The sequence below is a fragment of the Delphinapterus leucas genome, chromosome X, assembly GCF_059928025.1.
Source record: "Delphinapterus leucas isolate spDelLeu-1000000601 "Yukka" chromosome X, BTC_Dleu_Yukka2, whole genome shotgun sequence".
NCBI classification, from domain to species: Eukaryota; Metazoa; Chordata; class Mammalia; order Artiodactyla; family Monodontidae; genus Delphinapterus; species Delphinapterus leucas.
The window spans coordinates 106,381,674-106,408,358 of NC_143150.1; the positions used below are offsets into that span (position 1 = coordinate 106,381,674).

The 26,685-nt window shown below is 42.7% G+C and overlaps 1 protein-coding gene across 10 annotated transcripts in view; it reads right to left on the minus strand.

Moving 5' to 3' along the window:
- GK (glycerol kinase) overlaps positions 1 to 24,951 on the minus strand; it is a 77,140-nt gene extending 52,189 nt beyond the window's left edge. For 2 of the 10 annotated variants that reach the window (XM_089904652.1, XM_022562096.2), the window contains exons 1-4: positions 24,674 to 24,947; positions 13,313 to 13,386; positions 11,053 to 11,159; positions 3,875 to 3,952 (exon numbers count right to left, since the gene is read on the minus strand). In XM_089904652.1, coding sequence (XP_089760778.1) covers positions 3,875 to 3,952; positions 11,053 to 11,159; positions 13,313 to 13,386; positions 24,674 to 24,751 — 337 coding nt within the window. In that variant the 5' untranslated portion in view covers positions 24,752 to 24,947. Of the gene's footprint in view, positions 1 to 3,874; positions 3,953 to 11,052; positions 11,160 to 13,312; positions 13,387 to 24,673 lie in introns of all 10 variants that reach the window. The other 8 variants (XR_016391386.1, XM_030760541.2, XM_022562097.2 and 5 more) reach the window with 8 other exon arrangements.
- Positions 24,952 to 26,685: the final 1,734 nt, after the last annotated feature.

A 26,685-nucleotide genomic window follows, 5' to 3' on the forward strand; every position in this document is an offset into this window, starting at 1 on the left:
TTGGCTGCAGCACCGAGGGCCTTTCATCCACACGGCTCAGAATAAAAGGGAGAAAAAGGAAGGAAGGAAGGAAGGAAGGAAGGAAGGAGGGAAGGAGGGAAGGAGGGAAGGAGGGAAGGAGGGAAGGAAGGAAGAAAGGAAGGAAGGAAGGAAGGAAGGAAGGAAGGAAAGAAAGAAAGAAAGAAAAGAAGAAAGAAAGAAAGAAGAAAGAAAGAAAGAAAGAAAGAAAGAAAAGAAAGAAAGGAGGGAGGGAGGAAGGAAGGAAGGAAGGAGGGAAGGAAGGAAAGAAAGAAATAAAGAAGATAAAGTAAGATAAAATAAAATAAAGTTATGAAAACAAAAAATAATTATTAAGAAAAAAAAATTTTAAAGAAAAAAAACGGACAGATAAAACCCTAGGACACATGGTGGAAGCACAGCTATACAGACAAAATCTCACACAGAAGCATACACATACACACTGACAAAAAGAGGAAAAGAGGAAAAAATCATAAATCTTGCTCTCAAAGTCCACCTCCTCAATTTGGGATGATTCGTTGCCTATTCATGTATTCCACAGATGCAGGGTACGACAAGTTGACTGTGGAGCTTTAATCCGGTGCTTCTGAGGCTGCTGGGAGAGATTTCCCTTTCTCTTCTTCTCACAGCTCCCAGAGCTCAGCTTTGGATTTGGCCCCGCCTCTGCGTGTAGGTCACGGGAGGGTCGCTCAGACAGGACGGGGTTAAAGGAGCAGCTGCTTCGGGGACTCTGTTTCACTCAGGCCGGGGGGAGGGAGGGGTACGGAGTGCGGGGCGAGCCTGCGGCAGCAGAGGCCAGCGTGATGCTGCACCGGCTTGAGGTGCGCTGTGCGTTCTCCCAGGGAAGTTGTCCCTGGATCCCGGGACCCTGGCAGTGGCGGTCTGCACAGGCTCCCTGGAAAGGGGGTGTGGATAGTGACCTGTGCTTGCACACAGGCTTCTTGGTGGCAGCAGCAGCAGCCTTAGCGTCTCATGTTCGTCTCTGGGGTGTGCGCTGTTAGCCGTGGCTTGCACCCATCTCTGGAGCTCCTTTAAGTGGCGCTCTTAATCCCCTCTCCTCACGCACCAGGAAACAAAGAGGGAAGAAAAAGTCTCTTGCCTCTTCGGCAGGTCCAGACTTTTCCCCGGACTCCCTCCCGGCTAGCCGTGGCGCACTAACCCCCTGCAGGCTGTGTTCACGCCGCCAACCCCAGTCCTCTCCCTGCGCTCCGACCGAAGCCCGAGACTCAGCTCCCAGCCCCGCCCGCCCTGGCGGGTGAGCAGACAACCCTCTCGGGCTGGTGAGTGCCGGTCAGCACCGATCCTCTGTGCGGGGATCTCTCCCCGCTTTGCCCTCCGCACCCCTGTTGCTGTCATCTCCTCCGCGGCTCCAAAGCTTTCCCCCTCCGCCACCCGCAGTCTCCACCCGTGAAGGGGCTTCCCAGTGTGTGGAAACCTTTCCTCCTTCACAGCTCCCTCCCACTGGTGCAGGTCCCGTCCTTATTCTTTTGTCTGTGTTTTTTCTTTTTTTCTTTTGCCCTACCCAGGTACGTGGGGACTTTCTTGCCTTTTGGGAGGTCTGAGGTCTTCTGCCAGCGTTCAGTAGGTGTTCTGTAGGAGTTGTTCCACATGTAGATGTATTTCTGGTGTATCTGTGGGGAGGAAGTTGATCTCCGTGTCTTACTCTTCCGCCATTTAGTTTTTCTTTTAGTCGGGGTTTGCTTGTAATGATTCCTATAAGTCCCTGTTTGTCTTTGCCTTTATATTTCACCTTCATTTCTTAAGGATATTTTCACTAAATATAGAATTCTAGGTTCACGTTATTGTCTTTTAGCACTTTAAAGATTTCGTTCCATTGTACTCTGTTTCTTTGAGAAATCAGCTGAAAGTTTTAGTGTTGGTCTCTTGAAGGTCATATCCTCTGGCTACTTTAAAATCCTTCTTTTTACCTTCAGGTCTCAGCATATGTTTGTATACGGCTTTATGTGTATTTATCTTGCCTGGGGAATCATAGCGCTTCTTGAATTTGTAGCGTGATATCTTTCAACAGTTTTGAAAAACTTTTATCATCTATCTCTCTTTCCTTTTCTTTTGGGTCTCCAATTACAAATATGTTGGACCTTCTTACCTTACCCCATATTTCTCTTAGATTCTTTTCTGTATTTTCTAAACCTTTGTCTCTCTGTGCTTTGGTCTAGATATTTACTTCTGATCTCCCTTCCAGTTCCCTAACTCAGCCGTGTCTAATACGATGTAAAACTCATCAACTGAGTTTAATACAGTCCTAGAATTTCGATCTTTAAATTTCCATTTCTTTGCTAAGATTATCACTCATCTCAATGAATTCCTTGAACATGTAGATGATGGTTGTTTTAAAATCTGATAACTCTAATATCAGGATTTCTTATTGGTCTGCTTCTAATGTCAGTTGTTTCTTTTGGTTTTCAGTCATTCTGTTTTGAATGCCTGATATTTTTTAAATAGAAAACTAAAAAGTGTAGAAGAAAAAGGAATGAGTAAATAAGCACATCTCAAAAAGTTTTTCTAGTAAAATATTTACTGACATCCTTCACTTATGCATAACTTCAGCTAACCTAGTTGTATTATTTTAAAATGATAACTCAAAGTCCAAAGCTGCATTTTTACAATTCCAAGTTTAGAGTTTAACAGGAACTTTCTGGTTCCTGTGAGTAGGCCCTTCCTTTCACGAGGGGGAAAACAAAAAGTAAAACCTTAACTAGTATAAGAAGTTGGCTAACATTGGTCTGTGAAAGAATACTCTCCTAGATACTAGCCATTAAAATTGTAATACCCTGCTTATATTCAAAATGGGCTGCTCATGAGAATGAGAACAAAATAAAGCTTTAAAAGAGGTACTTTTGTGTAAGAGAACCTTTGGTTGCAATTCTTTAACCTTTTTTGCCTCTTGAATTTTTAATCACAGATACAGAAGACATACTAAATGCTTTCTTATAACACAATAACATTAAAGACCTTCATTTTTTATAAAGATTATTTCCAAAGGAATTCACACTACTCTTACAAGGCACCTTGTTAGTATATTTTCTGCTTGAATATCACTTTTTTCCAATCAATACTAAAGTAACTGTAAAGTAAAAAGAGCTCACTCTATAAATCATCCCATCTCTGACAACTTCTGCCTCCACTGTCCAACCCACAACCTGTTACTTTGACTAAAAAATCGTGCTTTGCTATTTGTGACAGAATAACGCCTTTTAGCGACTGTATATTTAGAACAAAACTTTCCTTTTAGCAAGTGACAGTGTCATTCAGTGCTCAACTGTCATGTGCTACTAAGAGTGAGGCTAAAATATACCCATGGTTATTTACATTTAATAAGATGTGATATCTAATGGTGGTATATTTGAGATTGAGCTTTTGAACCCCTGCTAAAATCGCCAAGTTTGTAGCAGGAGGAGCTAAAATTCTGACATTTTATTTTCATAAGCTCAACAGAGTCGATTCAAATTTCTAGATGGGAAGAACAAGTATACAAGTACTTTATGGAAAGGTAGAGAAGGGAATGGGGACATCTGTAATCTTGATTTTTGAGGGGAGGAGGAGGTGAGATCCCTTTCAGGTGTCAGAAACAGCAGGGATTATATGGCAACAATGACTCATTTGTATAATGCAAATTATCAGGAAGGGGCAAGCATAGGAAAGAGTTAATTCAAATTGGGAATAACTATCTGAAAATGGTAAATATATAACAACTCATTTCTTAGAGGACTCTTCAGCCCAACCCATGAGATTATAGGGAACATGACTACGTGCTTTGTTAGCCAGATGTTTTAGTATGACAACTCCTGCAAGTGGAGAAAGGCCTTGAGTTTGACATCCATGCACAAGAGCTTACCCACAGCATTGTAGAGAGGCTCTCCAGTTAACTTGTCCCAGACTACAGTGGTTTCCCTCTGGTTACTGACACCAATAGCTTTAAAGAGAAAGTTAAACAGAAAGGATTAAAAAAAAAAAGCAGAAATCTGAGGAAAGTTCTCACTTTTTTTTTTTTTACAGGCACAACTAAACATAAAAATTTGAAGAAAAACATTTGGAACGTCTGTGGTGGTATTGAGTTGATTTTCTTTGACTGGCCCAGGAAAAGCAAACCACCAATGTCAACTACTTCTTTTTCTTTCTACAGACTTCTTCCTGCTTCACTACCAGCACACCATAACATGGACCCAGATCAATAGCCAAATAAAAGACTCGCAGGTTGCCTTATAAATAGGGAATGCAATAACTTCCCAACTTTACGATACCCAATTTATCATGCTGCGGAGACCAACAATAACCTCACTCGTTTATTTACTAACTGCCACAAGAAATTTCCCTCCGTGTGTGTGTGTGCACACATGCCTGTATTTTGAGAAAATAGTCACAGATAAAATCCTTCATGCTGGGCAAACTCATATTATGCTTAGTTAGAAATTCAGTTTTCTTCATGTATTTTAATAATATGTTACAAGACATAGAGTTTGAGGGACTCCCCTGGTGGCAGAGTGGCTAAGACGCCACGCTCCCAATGCTGGGGATCTGGGTTCGATCCCTGGTCAGGGAACTAGATCCCACATGCATGCCACAGCTAAGAGTTCGCATGCCACAACTATGGAGCCCATGTGCCACAACTAAGGAGCTGGCGAGCCACAACTAAGGAGCCCGTGAGCCGCAACTAAGACCCAGCGCAACCAAAAAAACAAACAAACAAAAGACATAGAGTTTGAATCAGGCATAAGTACAGTATGTGATGGCAATTACATTATACTAACCTATATACAACTCAAGGGCTATAGTTACAGTAAGTTACTATAAGTAAAACACTATTCCATACCATCTTACTCAGTTCGGCTTGATTCAGCTAAATTGGAGGTTCTCAGACTTGGTTGTACATTAGAATCAACTGCAGAGCTTTTAAAAAATACCGGTGCCCAGGCCCTGACCCAAATCTTCTGATTTAACTAACCTGGGGTAGCATCTGAGCATTGGTATTTTTTCTTAATACTCCCCAGGTGATTCTCCTGTGCAGAGTTGCACACACTGGGCTAAAGGATGGAGCTTTTCCACAATTTAAGATTAGGACAGACCTTAAAGGCTATATAATCAACCCACCTTATGCTCAAATCTCTGGAATTGCCTGTTACGTGACCATTCAGACAGCACTTCTAGTGACAAGATACTCACTACCTCTCTCCAGGCAAACAAATCTCTACTGTACAGCTTTGCTATTTAAAAAGAATTCGTTTCCTCATCGCTTCCACCTATAGATCTTTGTTACATTCTTTGGAGATACAAAGAATAAGGTGAATCCTTCTTCCACATGTCAGTCTTTCACACTTGAAGCAGCTATTCTGTCCCTCCAGGTTTCTCTTCCCCTGTCTAGGCTAAACAGCCCAATTTCCTTCCACTGCCCCACCTCCATAGGGCATGGTTTAAAGTCCCTTCACCACCTCTCCTAGGAACATGCAACTAACTGTCCAAATTACTCAAGCTGTACACCCAGAATAAGACATACTAGGAATGTTCTGACCAACAGAGAGCTGAAGGGGACCAGCAGCTCCCTTGTTCTAAATAATCTTTATCCAATGCAAATATACTTACTTTATTTAACACCTTTTCTAGAGGTATAAAGATGAATGAGATTCTACTACCAGGAAACCTAGAGGCATAGGGTAAAAGGATGAGATTTGAGGGTGTTTTTTAAAAAACAGAAGGCCAAAAGGTCTGTAGGAATAAAGGAAGAGAAAGGAGAATGTGGGGGGAAAGGGGTCTGGGAATGAATGGGACACGGTCCTGATTGTTGTAGTGACAGGAGGGGATGGGATTAATACACAGGTGGAGGGAGGAGCCTCAGTAGGGCGGAAGGCTATTGCTTCCCTTGTGATGGAGGGAAGGGGGCAAGACATCCAGACATTAAGTACTGGGACAGGAAGTTGAGGAATTTAGACCCCAGAGCCTCAACTTTCTCTGTGAAGTAGAGCGCAAGGTTATCTGTGAAAACAGGGACTGTGAAGCTTGGGTGCTATTCAGTAGAGCTCAGGCTCTGAAGCCAGACTGCTGGGGTTCAAATTCCAACTCTTCTGCTTCCTAGCAGCATGATCCTGGGTCTCAGTTTTATCTTCTGTGAAATGGAGATGATAAAAGTTCCCATCTTACAGGGTTACAAAAAGGAAAACCTAAGTTAATGCATATTAAAACAGTGCCTGGGACATAGTAGCCACTCCATAAATGTCACTTATTGCTGCCATTCATTGTCATCATTGTTACACAGAGACTGGAGTCCCAGTTGCAAAGAATGGGACTGAGCTAAGTGGGACACATAAAGGAATTCCGCAGCAGCACTGTGGGCACAGCAGAGGCCAGAGACCTCGGCGGGACCTTGGCAATGGTTGTTAAGGTGGAGTATTGTGAACGTGATATGTGACAACTTTACAATGAGGGCTCACAATGAATTCATGGTCTACTAAACTCTCCTATTCTTCCCCACTGCATTAATTTCCCATTAACTAGCTGGCTGCTTCCTTAGTTGCAATCCTGGAGTTTCTTTTTTTATACATAAATTTATTTATTTTATTTATTTATTTTTGGCTGCGTTGGGTCTTTGCTGCTGCCCGCAGGCTTTCTCTAGTTGCGGCGAGCGGGGGTTACTCTTCGTTGAGGTGCGCGGGCTTCTCATTGCGGTGGTTTCTCTTGTTGCGGAGCACGGGCTCTAGGCGCACGGGCTTCAGTAGTTCTGGCATGTGGGCTCAGTAGTTGTGGCTCGCGGGCTTAGTTGCTCCGCGGCATGTGGGATCTTCCCAGACCAGGACTCGAACCCGTGTCCCCTGCATTGGCAGGCGGATTCTTAACCCCTGCGCCACCGGGGAAGTTCCAAGCCTGGAGTTTCTATTCTATGCCCTTCACGCTACCTTTCTTTATTGGCTCATTCTAACTGGTATTCAGAACATTATCTAGAGCTATTTCGATCTGATTCATTAGTCACGGGTTTCACTCTAACCGCTTCTTCTTTCCCCTCTATCTTAATTTGGTTCCTTCATGCCAAGCAAAATTGCTTTTCTTGCAAACAATCGAAGTCCAGTGAACCAGCTTCTCAGGATTCTCTTCCAGCCACAAACAAGTCTAGTACCAGTTTCTCCCGACACAGGCCTTATGCATTGCCTCTGAACTTCTGAACTTCTAATTGTGCTAATTTCTTTGCATTTTTACCCTAAAATCCTCTATGTTTTTCTATGTTTCTTAAAGAAAACTTTTCTGACTGCTAATCCCAGCACATGTGCTTCTCTTAATAGTTCCTAATTTTAATTCCTTCTTTTTCAGAATAACATGTTTAGGTTTTATAATCCTCCACCCTAGTTCACCTACCATAAGAGCAAATGAATGTGACGTGCAAGTCTTTTAGCTAGAGATACTAAAATCACTGGACAATATAAAACCTAACACATTACTCTCGTATCTAGCAGGTCCATGCTTCATCCATATATTCTTTTTCAGGGGATTTTTTTTTTCCTCAAAACTGAGTGTCACTAGTACAATTAACTAGTTAAATGCTATATTCAAAATCTGGTTAAATTTTGCTTAATATTGCCTGTGAAAAGTTATAATCGCAGTTAAGAAAATTTACTTCGAAAAAAACCTTTGGAAATACTCCAGAACGTTATCATTGTTGCCTTGGTGGAATTATAGATGACATGCACCCTTATTTAAAAATAAAATTGTAATTTCTAATTGGAACACATTTCTAGAGAAAACAACAACAACAACCCAATAAACGCACATAGCAAAACAATATGAGCCCCAGAGGAAGGCTCTGGGGCTACTAAAAGCGCCATTGGGAAGAGGTAGAAAGCTTCCATGTCTGGCAGACGTGTGCCTGTGGCAAGTTATACCACTTGCAAGGGAGATATGGCCATTGCTGGGAAGCCCTTTAGGACAAAGAGTGCCTTTCTGAGAGGCCGAGTCTCAGAGGCGAAGGAAAGGTGGGTGGATGTGTTGGCTAGGGCGAGGCAGTGGGTGTGCGGGCTTCCCTGTCCTCTAAGGGTGTGAGAACTACTATCTAACCTAATCGCTGAGGACTTGATGTTCTCAACTTTGTAACAGTGTATGTTGTATTTTGCTTGGATCTCATGAGGGAGGATGAATGAGACTATGTGGTATTGTATCTCTTTATAGTTTGTATTTCCTTCAGTCCAGTGACAGGCAAACAGAGCGGCCCAGCTCTCTAAGCCAAGATGGAAAGAAGCAGCCTATTTACTTGTCTTGGGCTCAAGTGAGCTGTTAAACTGGAAAGTGAACTTTAATTATGGAGACATTGTTTATAGGGACCTGAAATCAACAAACTTTGGCAGATGAGGACAACTAAAACCAATGAAACTGGAGTTTGCCAAAGAAATACAACCAGCTATGATGAACTCAATGATTACCAGGTAAGATGATAAATGAATCACCCTTTAGCTGGAAAAAACTCATTTCTTTGCCACTTTGGAACCAAAAACTCAAGTGGTTTTTGAGGTTATTATCAGTGTGGCTCAGGAAAGAAAGCACTGGACCAGGAGACAGGGCAGTTGTGCTTTCAAGTTATACCACCACTAAATAGCTACACGACCTGCAAAGGGTCCCTGTTCTCTCATTTGCAGCTAGGTCTAAGTGACGGAAGATCCTTTACAGCATTAGGGTTCTGTGACCTAGAGCTCTATATAGGCGAGCAAAAGCTTGGCCCTTGAAAGTGCCAATTCAATAAATTACCTGGGGAAAAAAAATTTTTAACACAACTGGCCTGGTATGGAGGGGCTTGTGAAACGTTCTCTTCCTTGGCCATAGGCTGGTAGTTGTTGAGAAGGAAGTGCTGGGTCACTTTGGTTCAGGTATGGGTTTCACACTGGCCAGACACAGAGGAGCGTAGAGCAGAGAGCTGTGTGCTCAGTATTCTTACAGACAGTGCAAGTGGAAGACAAGTGACCTGCACTGGGGTTATGTGTCATCTTCACGACCACCACAAAAACAAGAGAAAAAAGAATGCCACCTGAGTGGGTCTAGAAGGCCAACATGCCGCAGCCTACCTCACCTGAAAGGGAGGTAGAATGAGGTCAAAATCATGGCCAATGGCTCTGGAATCTACATCGTGAACATGGCATTCCGCCACCTAGATTATTTACATCACTGGTAATGGATATTTCGACAACAGAGTGTGCTACTGAATGCCTCTTACATGTTTACACTGTGTAGACCATGAAAGCTTTGAGGACAGTTCAAGGAAACTGACCAACAATCACTTTGACAGAGGACTCATCTAAAACTTGGTGAATGCAACTGTAAAAGAAGTTTGAAGTACTTCACTTAGATGTAGGGATAAAATGAAGGTAGGATATTGAAAAACTGTTAACAAAATATCAAATCGTACATGGGTATTTCTTGTAAAAATCTGCAGTAACGGAAATGTCACTGTTACATTTTTCCATTAATCTGTGATTGGATTAACATGTTTCCCCCATTGGACAGCGGCACGACCCTATTTGTGCTCCACTGTTTCCCTAGCACACCTAGCACATCGTAGGCACTCTGAGTTTGCTGAATGACTGGTTTTGATTATACTTAGCCTTTTTTAAAGTGAGTTTTATTTATACAAATAAGGGAAAGTCTGAAAAAAAATCCATGTTTCAACTCAGGAGTGCTGGTAAATTTCAGAGCCAAGATGACATGAATTAAGGAACCATCACCACCAACTGATGGTTCCCCGTATCTAGAGTCAAACTACCTAAGAAAGGAAAAAAAAAGTAGCCCTTGAATGGTGAGCTTGAAAAATTTAAACTCTAAGAAGATGGCAATTACCGCATTATGCTTCCACCCTTTACACTAGTAGCTTATCAATTTTAGATGACTGGGTTATTTTTTTTCTCCCTTACGGATGATGCAAAGCCAAACTCAGGTAGATATTCTATTAAAACTACTAGGAATTATAAGGGAGATACTTGTAATAACCTAACACTCTCAGACAATTATTTAAGGGAGATTTCAAAAGTGAAGTGCTTTGATTTCAAACAACCTCCCCCCTCCCCAAGCTGTTCCTTATTCTAGTCTTTCTCTCCCCAGTAAAGGGTATCCCTATCCATCCAGGAGCTCCAGCAAAAACCCCAAGCCTCATCCGTGACCCATCTCTTTCCCCCACCCCACTACTCTCTCTGCTACCCTGACATCCAATCCATCAGCAAGTTCTGGCCCTTTCTCCCCACCTCCACTGCTACCACTGTCAATCAAGTCATCGTCCTCTCTCTCAGGACTTCCACGGCGGCCTCCACACTGGTCTCCTTGTGTCCATACTTACGCCTTTACTGTTCACTCTCCACAGTGTTCCGTACAGCAGTCAGGAAGTTGTTTTTAAACTGCAAGTCAGATCCTGTCATCCCCTATGGCCTTGCTTAAAGTCTTCTCATGGCTCCGTGTGATACTAAGAATAACATCCAAACTCCTAACTGTAGCCGACAAGGCCCCGTCCACTTCTCAGATTTCAGTTCCTTCTGAAACCCCTTACCCACCCAACCTCACCTGTCACCCTTCTTCCACTGTATGTTTGACATGCTGGCCTTCTTTCTGATCCAGGAATGGGCCAAAATTATTCCCACCTCAGGCCCTTTGCACGTGTTGCTTTCTTTTCCTCTAACATTTTCCCCCCAGATATTTGCATGGCTGGCCCCTTTTGGCCTTTGACACCGCAGCAAAAGTGTCACCTCCTCAGACAGGACTTCTCTGGCCTTCCAATCTAAAGGAAGCCTCTCTGTGCACACTCTAGCATATCACTGGGTTTTACTTCTTTCTGTATGGAACTTATCTGCATCTGAAATTAGCTGGTGCTTATCTACTCTTACTGTTGGTCTCACTCCCACCAAAATAAAAGCTTCATGAGAACAGGGACCTAATCTTCCTGCTTATTGTTGTATCCTCAGTTCTCAAAGAAATGCTTGCCACTGCATGGGCACTCAAGTATGTGCTGGATGAATGAATTTAATTGAGATAATCATATATAGAGTAAAATATGAAAAATACCTTTTATGTTGGAAATATCAATATTGAGCTGTCCAAGTTTCTCACACGTTTTCTCTATACACTCATAGACAGAATGCAGAATTTCCTTAGGGTCCTGCTCCACCCATCTTCAAACAAAAGAATGTATTTGGTTAGTCCACAAGAGAGCAAGACACATATAATTTATTTCTCTAGAGATGTGCACTTATGAGGGAGTGGCTGCACAAATCGAAGAAAATCAGATAAGCAAAGCATATCCAATATTCTAAAGGAATGATTTAAAGAAGAGCCTATTTACTTTACATTTTTATTATTCTTCATATAGTAATTAATTATTTGAAAGGAGGTAAGTAATACCAGGCCACAAACAGCAAATATTCTACCTATTTTAAAATTATTTTTCAAATCCAGTAAGAAACTGGTTCCCCAATTCTTTATATTCTGTGGGTGTGATGAATTCTGATATACTATCTTTATGTTTCACTAGTCATTAGTCAGTTTTAAACAGACTAGATATAGATATTATTCTTTTGATACACTGATTTACTTACTTATATATCTGTGTATTTACCTATTTATGAAGCAAAACAAATTCTAAGAAGTCAAATAAGTATACTAATCTCTTTTGTCATTTTATTTCCTAAAATGTTTTGTTAGAATTTAGGGGAAAAATGTACATTCCTTCCAATAACTATTTCATGTAGACAAGTGATTGGTCCCAGTTTTCAGACCCAATCCCAGTGCAATTGTGGTTAAGGTACAAGGACCTCAGAAGGATGAATGGCTCATAATAAATGAAAAGGAAGAATACCTGGGAGAAACAAATGGCATACTTTTTCTATGCAAAAGTAGAAATGACACAAGTTAAAAGAATCCTACGCTAGAATCTGGAAGTAGCAAGGGAATTCCAAATGCCTTTCTTCTCTGCCTTCCTCAGGTCTGCCTGGCTTTCCTGAGCTTTGAGTTCTGTCTCTAAATTCTCTTTTTCCAAAACCCAATCTCCTTCCACATATTTCTAATTTTTGTCCCTCCAAGTCTAGCTATTCTCTCTCTAAACTGCACTGGGATCAGGCCTGTGGACAGTCATTCTAATGCTGCTAGCATATCAATAGCTTTTATTATTAAACAAAGGAATTCTCTAAAACATAGGAGAAAATTTTTAACGGAAAATTTGGTAACACACTGTTTTCCCTCTCTTTCTTAAATTGAAGTAAATTTTATGATGAAATGAACAGATTGAAAGTGCACAGTTTGTTGAGTTTTAACAAATGTATATACTAATCTGACCAACACCCCAGTCAAGATATAGAATATTTCCATTGCTCCAGAAAAGTTCTTTCATGCCTCTTTCAAGTCAATCACACACTCCACAGGCAACTACTTTTCGGATTTCCATCATCCTAATTAGTTTAGCCTCTTCTTGAATTTCACATAGAGCCATGCGGGATGTATTCTTTTGTGGCCAGTTTTTTTCACTCTCCAGGATATCAAAGAGATTCAACCATGTCATTGCATGTATCAGGTCACTTTTGAAAAACTGTCAAACAGTATTTCATTGCTATCGTTCTACTGATGGCAGACATCTGAGGGGTTTCCAGTTTGGGCTAGTATGAACAAAGCTACTATAAACATTCATGTAGATAAGTCTTCCTATAGGCATATGCTTTCATTTCTCTTGGATAAATTCCTAAGAGTGGAATGTTGCAGATGTATGATTAATTTCATAAGAAACTGCCACACAGTTCTTCAAAACGGTTGTATTATGAATATCAAATTTTAAATAAAATACTGCATAATATATGTATATGTACTATATAATACATATATATAAGTAGTAATATCACAATTACTATATATGAACATTATTCCCCAAAAGGATGATTTTAGTATTAGATGATAAGATATATGAATGTTTTTTAAAAACATATCTTTATTTAAGGAAAAAACCCTTACATGCAAATCAGCAAAGCAGCAGTTTGGCAATGACGGAGACACAGGACTAAATGATTTCAAAGTCAACGTGGAATTTCTGATATCTAATACTCCTTTTCTTTATTACTTTATTATCGCTTCCTTTTGTCACTGAATTCCTAAGCCATCAATCATCCACGTGTTTTTGCTGAGCTACCAAGTTACTGCTTCTTTTTTTGACTAATACCTGTCCCTCACGTCTTCTCAGGAGGGTGTTTGGTTAAGTTTACTTTACAAAAGCACAGGGCAGGTGGGGTGAGATGGACCAATAAACATGATGTACATTTACATATTAAATTAGGAAACATACCCTTCTCTTGGAAACTCTTGTTTTATTTCCACTTGATGATGACTAAGTAGTTCGGCTGTTTTTGAATTGAAAACCTGAAAAATAATATTGCAATATTAGGGTAAAAATGCAGGTAGAGAGCAAAGATGTTTAAAAGTTATTCAGTGGGCTTCCCTGGTGGCACAGTGGTTGAGAGTCCGCCTGCCGATGCGGGGGACACGGGTTCGTGCCCCGGTCCGGGAGGATCCCACATGACACGGAGCGGCTGGGCCCGTGAGCCATGGCCACTGGGCCTGCGCGTCTGGAGCCTGTGCTTCCGCAACGGGAGAGGCCACAGCAGTGAGAGGCCCGCGTACCACAAAAAAAAAAAAAAAAAGTTATTCAGCAACTGAAGTTCTTATTCACTGATAGAAAAATCATTTCAGATGAAATGCCTTACAAGATGTTCTACTTTCTCTTCAGATAGAATCATGTAAGTTATAAGGTAGCTTAAGAAATAATAACTTCTCTTTAGATAAATGAAAATCTATTAAAGATAAAGCTAAAGAGGCAATTCCTCATTCTTTAAAACAAATGGTTCCAGGTGTAGGAAACTTAATACATCAACCAATTAATAGTATGGATTTCTTAGAGAATAGGAAAACCAAAAATAAAAGAGAGCTGGCCAAATGCTGACAGTGATAGTATATGGTTCCATTCTGCATCTCCCTTGGATGTGGAGACAGGAGTCAATAGATGCCCAGGCAGGGAAGTATACTGTGTAAATTCCTTTGAAGGGAAGTGTAACAATGCATCTAGCTCTTAGGAGAGGTAAGTAGAGCCATATCAGCAGGGGGAGAAGAGTGCCGTGGCATCAAGCTGAGTGCTCTCTGTGACATGCTTGTCATGAATTGCTGACCCTTGATGATAAAACATTAAAACCAATGAATGAAAGCTACCAGAGAAGAAGTGCAGTACAAGCCTCCACAAATTTAAAACCACTAAAACAACACTTCTTAAAAACGTAGCAACCTTTTTTTCAGATATATTTATTTCTCACCTGGGTATACCTATATTTAAGTATCAAATTACTTAGTCTTTCAGAGTAAGGATTCATGTTTTAATTAAAACTAACTTCCAAAATCAGTATAATTGCAGCAGTAAAGTCACATCCAATTAAGAAAGTGTTTCCAGGCCTAGGTTTCCTGTGGGAGAAAATTACTTGCTGAATGCAGACTAAGGAAGAAAGTAATAAGGGAAAACACACAGTGGGTCGGGTTGCTGCTCCCCTCCCTCCCCACCACACACATCATTCTTGGGGGAGGAAGTAATAAACTTAATGAAAGCAAGAAGGCAAATTCTCAAGTCCTTTGAGGAGATAAAATATCTTACACGGCAAAGGTTAACTTGATACATCATAAATAAAAGGCACTTGGCTGAAGCCCATGTAATAGCCCAGTAATTTACAACTTAGCATTGGGTAGGTCTCTAGGAGGTCCACTCCAACTGTCCCATTTTATCTGCTGAAGCATCTCTAGGGCCTAGAATAGTGCCTGGCATAGGGTTTGATAATCAATAAATATTTGCTGAATATCTAAAAAACTGTGGTCTATCAGGTACTTATCAGGAAAATATTATTAAATAAAATGGGAAATGGGGGCTTCCCTGGTGGTGCAGTGGTTAAGAATCCGCCTGCCAATGCAAGAGACACGGGTTCGAGCCCTGGTCCGGGAAGATCCCACATGCCACGGAGCAACTAAGCCAGTGCGCCACAACTACTGAGCCTGTGCTCTAGAGCCCGCGAGCCACCACTGAGTCCACAAGCCACCACTGAGCCCGCGTGCCGCAACTACTGAAGCCTGTGCACCTAGAGCCCGTGAGCCACAACTACTGAAGCTCACGCGCCTAGAGCCCGTGCTCCACAAGAGAAGCCACCGTAATGAGAAGCCCACGCACTGCAACAGAGTAGCCCCCGCTTGCTGCAACTAGAGAAAGCCCGCGCGCAGCAACGAAGACCCAATGAAGCCACAAAAAAACACACAAAAAAAGGTGAAATTAATTTTAATAACATTTTATTTAAACCAATATATCTAAAATTATTTCAACAGGTGATCAATATAAAATTAATTAGATCTTTCACTCTTTTAGTACTAAGTCTTTGAGATCTGGTATAGATTTTATACTTATGGTCCACCTCAATTCAGACTAACCACATTTAAAGTGATCAATAGCCACCTGCAGCTAGTGGCTGTCATACTGGACAGTGAAGTTGTGGAGTACTGCTTTTCTCATATATCTAGGTTCATGCGAGGAACTGTAGTGAAGCCTCCTGATTATCCATTTGTCTGCAGACGGACAAGTATACAAAGCAGGCTAATGATGTTTCCATAAGACTCTATGGCTGAAGAGTATGAGACACTCCATGTGAGAACACATTGCCGAGTAGCGAGAGTGCTAGTCGGTTCTTTTCAAGTAGATTTCAAAAGCCCTTGTCTATGAAAGATGGCAGTGGCTATAGAGTTTGCTTTATAAAAGGTCTAGCACAGTCATTTGTCTAAAAATCATTAGATGGCAAGGAAGAAACACCCCAGAATTACAGATGCTCCTCATGTTTTTCTCCCTTTTCAAGTTTGAAATTCACCTAATTTAAAAATTAGTTAAAACTTCAGACGCACAACGGCACAGAACAGAAAACTCTCTTTAAGAAAATTAATTTAAAGAAATACTTTAAGACACAAGAGTCTATGGGATCTAGAAGAGATCCTAGAGTTCCTCTGGGCTAGTGTTTTCAAAGTGTGCTGCCCGCATCTCTAGGACCCTTCAGAAGCTGAGAGGGAAGGACAGGGAGCTCTGGACCACGCCCTCCCTTAGATTTCACATTTTATTGACTTCAGCTTCCAGAAGAGAGCTTAACAATGGACTTCCAAGGCAAAAAACAAAATGACAACACACACTGAAACCCATGGCCCTAATGGAATGCTCTCTTATTTGCAAAGGGAGCTCCAAGAGATTGGATAATACTGACAAAACAGGGCTAAACTCTAGGTTTTCTAAATACCAATGCAGAGCTTTTCCAGTACAAAATCAGACTGATACTAATTAGGACTTTTTCATTCATTAAGTGGCAGTGAATACAAAGGAGTTTTCTAACACAGGGCTGCCTATGCTACAACGAGGAGGTAGGACATCCAACCCAGACTGGTGGGCTCAGAGAAGGGCTCTCAGAAGAGGTAACTTCCAGGCTAAGGCTTAAGGTTGAATACAAGGGAGTCCGAGTGGGACTGGGAACGGTGGGGAAGCTAGGCTGAGGCAGGGAGAGCAGCTGTAGATGTGTCTGCAGTGACCCAGGTAAGACACCTAGAGGGCTCCACTTGGAGGCCAGCAGCAGTGGGGACTGAATGAAGTGCATTGCTGAGAGAGATTCAGTTTAGGAGGTATAAGCAAATAGATGCGTCAAGGGCTTGGATGGGGAGGAGTGACAAAAAAGGAGGAATACTCAAGGATGACAGGTTACAGGTTACAAGTTAGAGTAGGCAGTGTTTACAAGACAAAGGTAGGGCAAGGAGAAGTAGTTAGGGTACAGAAGGGGGTAAGGAGATTGCAAATTTCATTTTAGATAACATGTGTTTGAGGTGTAACTCGGCACAGAAGTGGAGATACCCAGTAGTCAATTGCTTATGTTTTAGGTCATAAGCTTAAAGAAAGAGATCCATTAAGGGTACAAACTTGGAACTAGTAGATAAATAAGTCCTGGAGAGCTAATGCACAGCGGAGTGATTATACTCAATGGTAATGTATCATAAACTTCAAAGTTGCTAAGGGAGTAGATCTTAATTATTTCCACCACAAAAATAAATGGTAATTATGTGACATGGTAGAGCTACGTGGATAATGCTATGGTGGTAACCATACTGCAATATACAAATGTATCAAACAACATGGTGGACACCTTAAACTTATACCACGTTATATGTCAACTATATGTCAATTAAAAAAAAAAAGAGATCCAGTCTTAGAATTTCATGTGGGCCGGAAAAGGCAGTTGAGAACGTTATGCTTGGTGTAACATGGAGGCAAAGAGCATGGGCCTGGGAGAGCTGGGGCTGAGGGTCAAGCCCAGCCCTGCCCATGTCAGCTGTTTGACTTTAACTTCTCTAAGCCTGGACTTTTCCATCTGTAAAAGGATTAAATAAAATAATGTATGCTAATATTGTCAGGAACCAAGATTTTTCAGTGCAAGAGGAAATAAATATAAAATGAAAGAACTTAAGTGAACTGTAAAGTTAATTAGAACTGGAAATATCAATATGAACTGAGGCTTTTAAAATCCGTCCCCTGAAAGAGCCTAGAAACAGTGACATCTCTGTGACAGTGACCAACACTAGAACTCAGAATTTCATCTCTAAATATGGTTAATCACTAAAGGAAAACTTGGAGAAATATTTGGAAAAATAGCTGACTCCAGGTTTAAATTCACCAAAAAACTACATTAAGAAAATATGACAAGTATGAATAATTGTTAAATCTGGGTGATGGATTCACAGCCATTCATTACGTTTGTCTTTTTACTTTTCAGTGTGTTTTAAATTTTTTCATTTAAAACATCGAAAATATATAGAATATAATAAAAAAAATAATGTATGAAAAGTATTTCGTAGAGGGCAGGCACACAGCATGTATCCAAAAGATGTTACCATTACTGTTGTGGCTACAACTGGTACTATTTTCATTACTGTTCCTATTATTACTACTACCACCAGCACAGCAGATAGGCGATAAGAGCTAGGATTCAAAAAGTCACCAGTGGGCTTCCCTGGTGGCGCAGTGGTTAAGAATCCACCTGCCAATGCAGGGGACACGGGTTCGACCCCTGGTCCGGGAAGATCCCACATGCCGCGGAGCAACTAAGCCCGTATGTCACAACTACTGAGCCTGCGCTCTAGAGCCCACGAGCCACAACTACTGAGGCCGCGTGCCACAATTACTGAAGCCTACACGCCTAGAGCCTGTGCTCCGCAACAAGAGAAGCCACCGCAATGAGAAGCCCGTGCACCACAACGAAGAGTAGCCCCTGCTCGCCGCAACTAGAGAAAGCCCACGCAGCAATGAAGACCCAACACAGCCAAAAATAAAATAAATAAATTTAAAAAAAATCACCAGCTCTGTATTCATCTCTCAGCCCAAATCCTGTCTCAGTTCCAGATTTTGTTTTTGGTGGGGGAGGGCAATTAAAAACTGAAGAAACAACTTCACATAGGAAAGGAATTCAGCACAGTGCAGGCGCATAGCATAAACCCAAAACCCAAAGATAGCATAGCATAAGCCCCAAAGATGTTACCACTACTGCTGCTACTACTACTACTGCTACTCCTGCTACTTATTATGATTATTACTACTACTGCTACTCTTACTACTTCTATTATAAGAGGAGAATTAGAATTAGAAGTCATTAGCTCTATATTTACCATTGTGCCTAAATCATGGTCAATTCCAGATTTGGAGGAGGGGGACAGTTAAAAAGCTGAAGAAACAAGGAAAATTACTTCTATAAAAATTGTTTTAAAAGGACTTTCTGAAACAACGCATGCCTTCTGTCTCAGCAGAAGGGGAGTAGTGGAGAGATGAAGACGAAATGCAGTCCTTACTAAGTAACTGTCTTTCACGCTTGCCTCACTCACCCTATGACTAACTCAGCCATCCCATCATAAACATGCATTCACTTCCCTCCCCACGTGGTCTCCCCACTAGCCTACTCATGCCACACTCAACTTTACTGTGTGATAAGCAAGACATCTTTCAGGAATATAAACTCCGTCTCTAAAACACTATGTAAATTTGCAGGACCTAAAATAAAAATATTAGCTACAAACATGTTACATTGCAAACTTGACCACAGAAGGCATAATGGCATCTTCCAACAAGCCACAGAAGTAAACACAGCAAATGGCATTATATTTTTCTTAAAAAAGGAAATTATATTAAATAGCATATTCATACATCTAACATAGCTATAGTTGCCAAATTCAACTTTTTCCAAGACCCCGCAAGTTCTCCCTTTCTAGTCTTTCAGTCCAAGAGTTCTAGTCAACACATCAAGCAAGCCCTGGAGGCCTCTCTCTGCTGTTGTCTATTCATGTAATGAGCACCGACCAGACGCCAGATGCTGTATTAGGCTTTGGAGAGGAGGAAAAAAGACACCATTCTGCCCCTCAAGGAACTCAAAACTGAAGGCTCTAAACATTTATGCTTATGAGACAAGAGGACAAGAGAGGGTGGCAGCTCTCTGATGAGAACATGTTCTTGCCATGTCTGTAATGTTATGGGCAAGAAAACTAACCAGCTTAGTGGGGGGGGGGGGAACACAAAAGAGTCACATTTACATTTATTATAAGAGGGGCCTCATTCGAGCTATGAGCCAAATTAGTTTTACCAAATTTACTGTTCATTAGTTCCTGGCCCTTAATGGGTGCCTAATACTTATGTGTTGGATACATGAATGAAAAAAGAAAGCGGAAATCTATCCCTTAACCTTGAGATCTCTAAGCATGATGAGACAACCGGGGTCAAGGCGATGTTTCTTGCCAAAATAAGCATGGAGCCACAATTCAGGTCATTCTTCATAGATGCTGGCTATTGGAACAAAATGGTTACGCAACCATTATCCATGGTGACTACACCTAAGCCCTGCCCAGGCGCCGCTTAATCTGAGTCACAAGATGATCCAAACCAGCAGGACTTTTTCAAAGGCAACATTTTTTTACATATTGTGAAACCTGTGTGTGAGTATGTTTTTCTTGGTGAAGATTCATCTGTGACCATAATCAGAACTGGTAAATGGCCTTCCCCAGCCTCCCATCTTCCCTTCACAGTGCAGTCAGCCCTCCATATCCACGGTTCCGTTTTTGTAGATTTGACCAGCCACAGATCAAAAATATTTTTTAAAAAATTCCAGAAAGTTCCAAAAAGCCAAACTTGAATTTGCCCGGGGCCTAGCAACTATTTACATAGCATCTACATTGTATTCACAACTACTTACATAGCACTTACATTGTGTTAGGTTTAAGTAATCTAGAGATGATTTGAAGTATATGGAAGGATGTGCATAGGTTTTATGCAAATAATGCACCATTTTATTATATAAGGGACATGAGCATCCTAGGATTTTAGTATCCACGGGGGTCCTGGAGCCAGTCTCCTAGATACCCAGGTTTGACTGTACTCAGGTAGCTCGGGAGCCTAAGGCAGGAGGTGTTAGGAGGATAGGTTTCTGACTGTTGACAGACCTGGACTTGAATCCCAGTTCCACGTTACTCTGTAACCTTGGGCACACTCTCCAGCACGGTCTAATCATCTGGGTAAAGGAGCTTAATAATACTACCTACATCATATTTGTTATGAGGATTAAATGAGATAACGCTGGAAAAGTCCTCAATGCAGTGCCTGACACATTGCAAGTCACAACACATTCTAATCCTTTGTTTTTTGTTTTTTGGGTTTTTTTTAGCAGTCAACTTAATGGGGAAAAAATAAAGTTACCAAATTAAAGAAGGAAGTTGACTGTTTAAGCTGAAGCTTTTGTCTTACGAAGAAATGGCTCCTCCTTTAAACCTGTTACACTAATTCTCTTTCCAAGAAGTTCCTACTCTGCAATCTGGGTAAACACATGCCAAGCCCAGTTCACTTTCCTATCAGACAAGTTGGAAATTTTCCTTTGGTACAAAACATATGCATAGGGTCCCAAGATTTAAGTCTTTGACAACTAGAGGAAGAAACGAACATGTTCTAAAATTGCAGGTCTACTACTAAAAGAGAAGAAATTAAGTAATCAAACATACCTAAGTCAGAGAGTTTTAACATTTTTTGACAAGATAAAAAAGAAAACCAGATTTAAAATTCAGTTGACCTATAAAAATCTATTCAACAAATATGTATAAAGTGCTCCTGTAGATAAAACAGATGTTCATTTGTCATGTTGACCAAGATATTTTAAGGAATGCACAGATGAACAAGTCTTAAAAAGGAGGTTCCTGCTTTCAAGTACAGCAGATATACAATGACACGAAGTAGGTGCTAAGAGCTATTAACAAATAAAAAAGAATGCTATAGGAAGGGGGAGAAATTCTGACTATGGGTTTGAGGAAGACTTCTACCAAGAGATGGCAGTTGAGTACAATTTGGAGGGAGAGTACAATTTGGAGGTAAAATTTGGAGTAAAATTTGGAGGTAGAGCGCAATTTCAAGAAGCAGATATGGGAAATTTTCACAGGGAGGAGGCATTTCCCTTGGATGAAAGAACATGAATAAAGAAATCTTGTGTCCCTTATGGGAGAAAGCCAATATAGTTGGCATAGAAAAAGGGAAAAGAAAACTTAGCAAGGTTATTGGTCTTGTGAATGTTGAATGAGATATGACAATTCAATGAATAATGGTCAGGAAATTATTTTAACACCTTTCACTCTATAAGCTTCCTTATGACAGTCCTTACCTGCTGTATTCTTTCCTGAGAAGGTAAGCAAATATTTTTGAGTCATAATTACAATGTGGAACAATATGACTAGAACAACTCCTGGGAATCACCTTGTGACTGAAGCACTTATTCAGCAAATCTATTACCTGTATTTTGTAGGGAGTGCTTTAGCAAACCTCTTTCCTTATAACCAAGGGGAAAAAAAACCCTTTCTAAACCATTCCCAAGTTTTTCTCTACTTCACACAGGATCCCTTCACACAGGTAGTCTTTTATTTACCTCTGAAGCTTTCTTGCATAGTTGTTTCTCAAGCAGCAGGAAACTTTATTGATCAACTTTTTTTTTTTTGCGGTACGCGGGCCTCTCACTGTTGTGGCCTCTCCCGCTGCAGAGCACAGGCTCCGGACACGCAGGCCCAGCGGCCATGGCCCACGGGCCCAGCTGCTCCGCGGCACGCGGGATCCTCCCGGATCGGGGCACGAACCCACGTCCCCTGCATCGGCAGGCGTACTCTCAACCACTGCGCCACCAGGGAAGCCCTATTGATCAACTTTTAAACATCATTCTATAAGCAGGACAGGAACCTTCTGAATGTGCACCTTAGCTTACTCACTGAGATCAAGCCACAGTAAACAGCACCCAACTTTTTAAAGGCTCATGACACTGAACAACTGATTGTGATGATACTAAGTTTTCATTCCTTCCCCACCAATGCAGAAAGATGCCTCTTGGGCAACAAAATCTGAGGGACCAGGAACAACCTGCAGTAGATAAAGAAGATTGCTGGGCTATATGGAGAGCAACAGTGAAAAGTCAAAAGGAAGACAGGCACAGTCAGGCTGGTAACTAAAAAGGCAGCCTACAGAGTTATGAAATATTTTACCCACTTTCATAGAGGGCAAAGGCTGCATAAACTTGAGAACAACTGCCATGTTTGGTTTGGCCCCTACAATCCATTAGGAACTAGTTGCCAACATTTAAGAACAGGAAGATTTCACTGAAAACTCTAGACTACCAGCTTTTCTTAAAGAATTTGAAGATTTGGCAGCACGGGGCTAGTGTTCCTGCCTGGCAGCTATAGGTTTCCCCTTAGCCTGAGTCTGCTCTCCAGTCTGCCCTCCTCCCTCTACCTGCCTGGCCCCTGGAGGCATTTGTGTGGGCAATTCTTGAATACGGCCTCAAAACTCAACGAACAGCGCACTGTCTTAATGGTCTTTCTTAATTTGGGAAGATGGTAGTGATGATTGTGTATTTTATTAATCAAATCCAGGTAGGCGAAGTTTCTTACTTATGATTCTGGATTACTTTATAGACACTTACATGAAAATAAGACATAGTGAAACCTGCCCTGGGTGATCAGAAGGTAAACAATGTAAGAGACGGTAGAATTATGTCTTGGCAGCTCAAACCAGGGTAAGTCATTAAATAAGAACCAAGCTAAAACTGGACTGAAGGCTTTTGACTTTAGACAAGAGAGATGAGCATCAAAATGAAGGTACAGGGGCTTCCCTGGTGGCACAGTGGTTGAGAGTCCGCCTGCCAATGCAGGGGACACGGGTTCGAGCCCTGGTCTGGGAGGATCCCACATGCCACGGAGCAAATGGGCCCGTGAGCCACAACTACTGAGCCTGCGTGTCTGGAGCCTGTGCTCCTCAACAAGAGAGGCCGCGATAGTGAGAGGCCCACGCACTGCGATGAAGAGTGGCCCCGACTCGCTGCAACTAGAGAAAGCCCTCGCACAGAAACGAAGACCCAACACAGCCAAAAATAAATTAATTAATTAATTTAAAAAAAAACAAAAATACTCACTAAAAAAAAAAATGAAGGTGCAAATGCAGGTTTTGGTCAAGTGGTCAACTAAACAGAGCTCTGAAAAATATACATATACTGTATGTACAATGTATACATACAGTATATATACATACTAAATAATGCATGAAAACATGATTTGAGACAAAGAAGTGAAGAGGGAGCTAAGTAGTCATTAAATATTTACATCAACTTGCCAGATTAGTCAAATGTCCACTGAAAGCATGGGCTCTTAAACAACAATAGTTTTTTAAAATTACTTTTAAATTATCTTACTGAAGTCAGTGCTAGATCACTTTAAGAGCAAGTTTCCTAATTGCCCAAAACAAATTAATCAGCAGAAAGTCACTTAAATAGCACTCCATTATGGCAAAACTCTGCTGTCAGACATGGTAAATAAAACGAGAAATAGAATTTCCCTGCCGCTTTACGCTGTGAAGCGCAGAGAGGACAGTCATCTTTGTAATGGGCAAAGTATCAGAAATGAAATTTACGAATCTTCGAAATTAAATAAAGACTCTGGTAAAAGCAGTGTAGTGTGACTTTTTCCTAATGTGCTCTGCCACTCGCCGGCCCCCGCCCCCCCGCCTTAGCATTCTACCTTCTGCAATGTCTGTGGGAGAGAATGACAAGGCATCATCACGCTAATACTATATTCGTTCCACTGCTCCAAAGGACGCTGTTAGGCTACCACAGCCGTGACACAGCTTCCCCCATCCAAGGACGTCCTGCCCCCGGCAGGCCAAATGCTTCTGGGGAAGACTGCAGCAGCGGTCAATGTGGCCACCTGTCCCTGGCTGCAGGCGGGCTGCTGTGCACGGACGCTCGACGAGTCCTAGCTCCCTTCGAGGGAGGAGTCCCCCCATTAGAAGGCGGCCCGGTTCCTCCTTCAAGGCCACGGCTGCTCAGCTCAGCCGCGGGGGTCGCGAGAGGCCGCGTTCCCCCAGGCCCGGGCGGGGCAGCTCCAGCGTGGCAAGTCCCGCTCCGGGGCTCTTGGCCTCCTTCTCTTGCCTGGCGGCCGGGGCCCCGGGCCGTGGGAAGAACGGGATGGGGACGCGACACCCAGCCCCGGCGTTCCAAGGCTCCCGCCCCGGTTCATCACCTACTCAGGGGCACCCCGGGCTCACCAAAAAGCGTGTCGAGCTGGTGCCCTGGTCCACTGCTCCCACCAACGGCCCCAAAACTGCTTTCTTCGCGGCTGCCATGAAACCAGCTTGGGGTCGGCGGGCGGTCGCAGCCCGTTTCCCTGAGTGACGGCGGCGGGCGGCGAAGGGGCGGGCGGCGAGTCGGGAGGGCCGGGGGACCGGCAGCAGTAGATGGCTCGGACCGCGCTCGGGCGGCCCCTTTACCGGCGCGGAGCCTTCTCACCCCGCCCCTCCAGCCCAGGCCCCGCCCCCACCAGCGTTCCCCACGACTCCGGGGGCGGGGCGGAGGGGGGGGGGGCGCTGTCTGCCTGGCCGACCAATTACCGAAAGCGGAAAGAGAAGGAACATTCAGACAATCTGAGGTAGCTAGACGTCACGGGGGCGGGGCCTGGGCGCGGCGGAGGCGGTGGCCGGCGCGGCAGGTCACGTGGGCCCGGCGACCAGGCGGCCAAGTCGGCCTGCCGCAGGGCCGGGGCTGGGGCAGGTGGTGCCCACGGTCAGGGAGCGTCTCTGGCCCGCGGAAAGGGCACAACCCTACCAGCGCCCTGGGGCTTCCGCTCGCGGATAGGTCCCAAAGGGCAGAACTGCTTGTTCCTCTGGTGTGTGCAGAGCAAGACGTGAGTCACTCTTTGGACCGACCCTACCGGGCCTTCCCGCGCTTCCCACGCCCCGCCCACTTCCCGGTTCCTTGTCCAAGAAAAGAATAATCCTCTCTACTGGGACTGACCCTATGTAGTGTCACCTTCAGGAGCAGGGCGAATCCTTCGCCTTTGGAGGCTTTTCAGGGATAATGAACGAGTTAGTTCTTTCGGTTTAGCGTTTAAGTGAAGCGCTCAGAATCAACCTCCTGGGGTCATTAGTAGACTATCCGGAAAGAAGTCGCCGGGGTCCTCCCTGTCCTGATGCGCCCTTGCCCCTCGTTTGGCCTCAGTCTGGTGTCCCCTCCCTCACAGGCCCTTTTCTTCTCCCTCCGGTAAATGATGTGGACAGCAAAAGGAGAAAAGAGTCCTGCTTATTTGACCTTGAATTTACCTTGCTGGATTCTTTTAGATCCTATGTTCCAGGAGTTTTCAAAGTCTGGACCGAGACCCAATGTGAGAAATAGCTTACAAAACAACCCCAAGCCTGTGTGCCGACGTGTGTGTGTGTGTGTGTGTGTGTGTGTGTGTGTGTGCGTGCGCGCCTGCGCGCGCATTTATTTATAATTTATATAGTTACATATATATAAATACATTTTATATTTTTACATATATTTTAAATGTTTCCAAAAACATATTTATCCTTCAATGCTATGCATTCTGTATCTTTTTTATTCTACTGCGTATCATTTTTTTTTAAATGCTGGTTGAAAAATCACTAAATTGATTTTGTAAACCAGCATGCTCAATCAATTTCAAAAGCATTGTACTATTCCCACACTCGCATTTTTTTCCACTCCATTTCCCCAATCTCTCACGGTTCTGGAACATCATTTCTATTTTTCCCCCCTCTCGCCTTCCTCTACACCACCTCACTTATTCATCTCCGTGTTTATAGTTTTACAACTCTTGCTCTGGAAGCAAATTTTCCTATACTCTGTCTAGAAATCGAATTCTAGTGTTCCAGATGAGGCCTACTTGTAGAGATGTTGGACTTGGTAACTACTGATAAACTGGCTTGCTTAAGGGTAGGAGTGCAGATGAATCAGTATTTCTGAATTTCCTGGAAGAGGAAGAGACACAGACAGGCATACAGGCACATGTAAAGGAACTAGGCTAACTTGCCCCTAAACACCCTGAAAAATTTAATTGACTGCAATACATAAGGATTTCCTTGACGCTAACAGGCAGTAAAAAGAAAGCCACCAGGCTTCCCTGGTGGCGCAGTGGTTAAGAATCCTCCTGCCAATGTAGGGGACACGGGTTCAAGCCCTGGTCCGGGAAGATCCCACATGCTGTGGAGCAACTAAGCCCGTGTACCACAACTACTGAGCCTGTGCTCTACAGCCCGCGAGC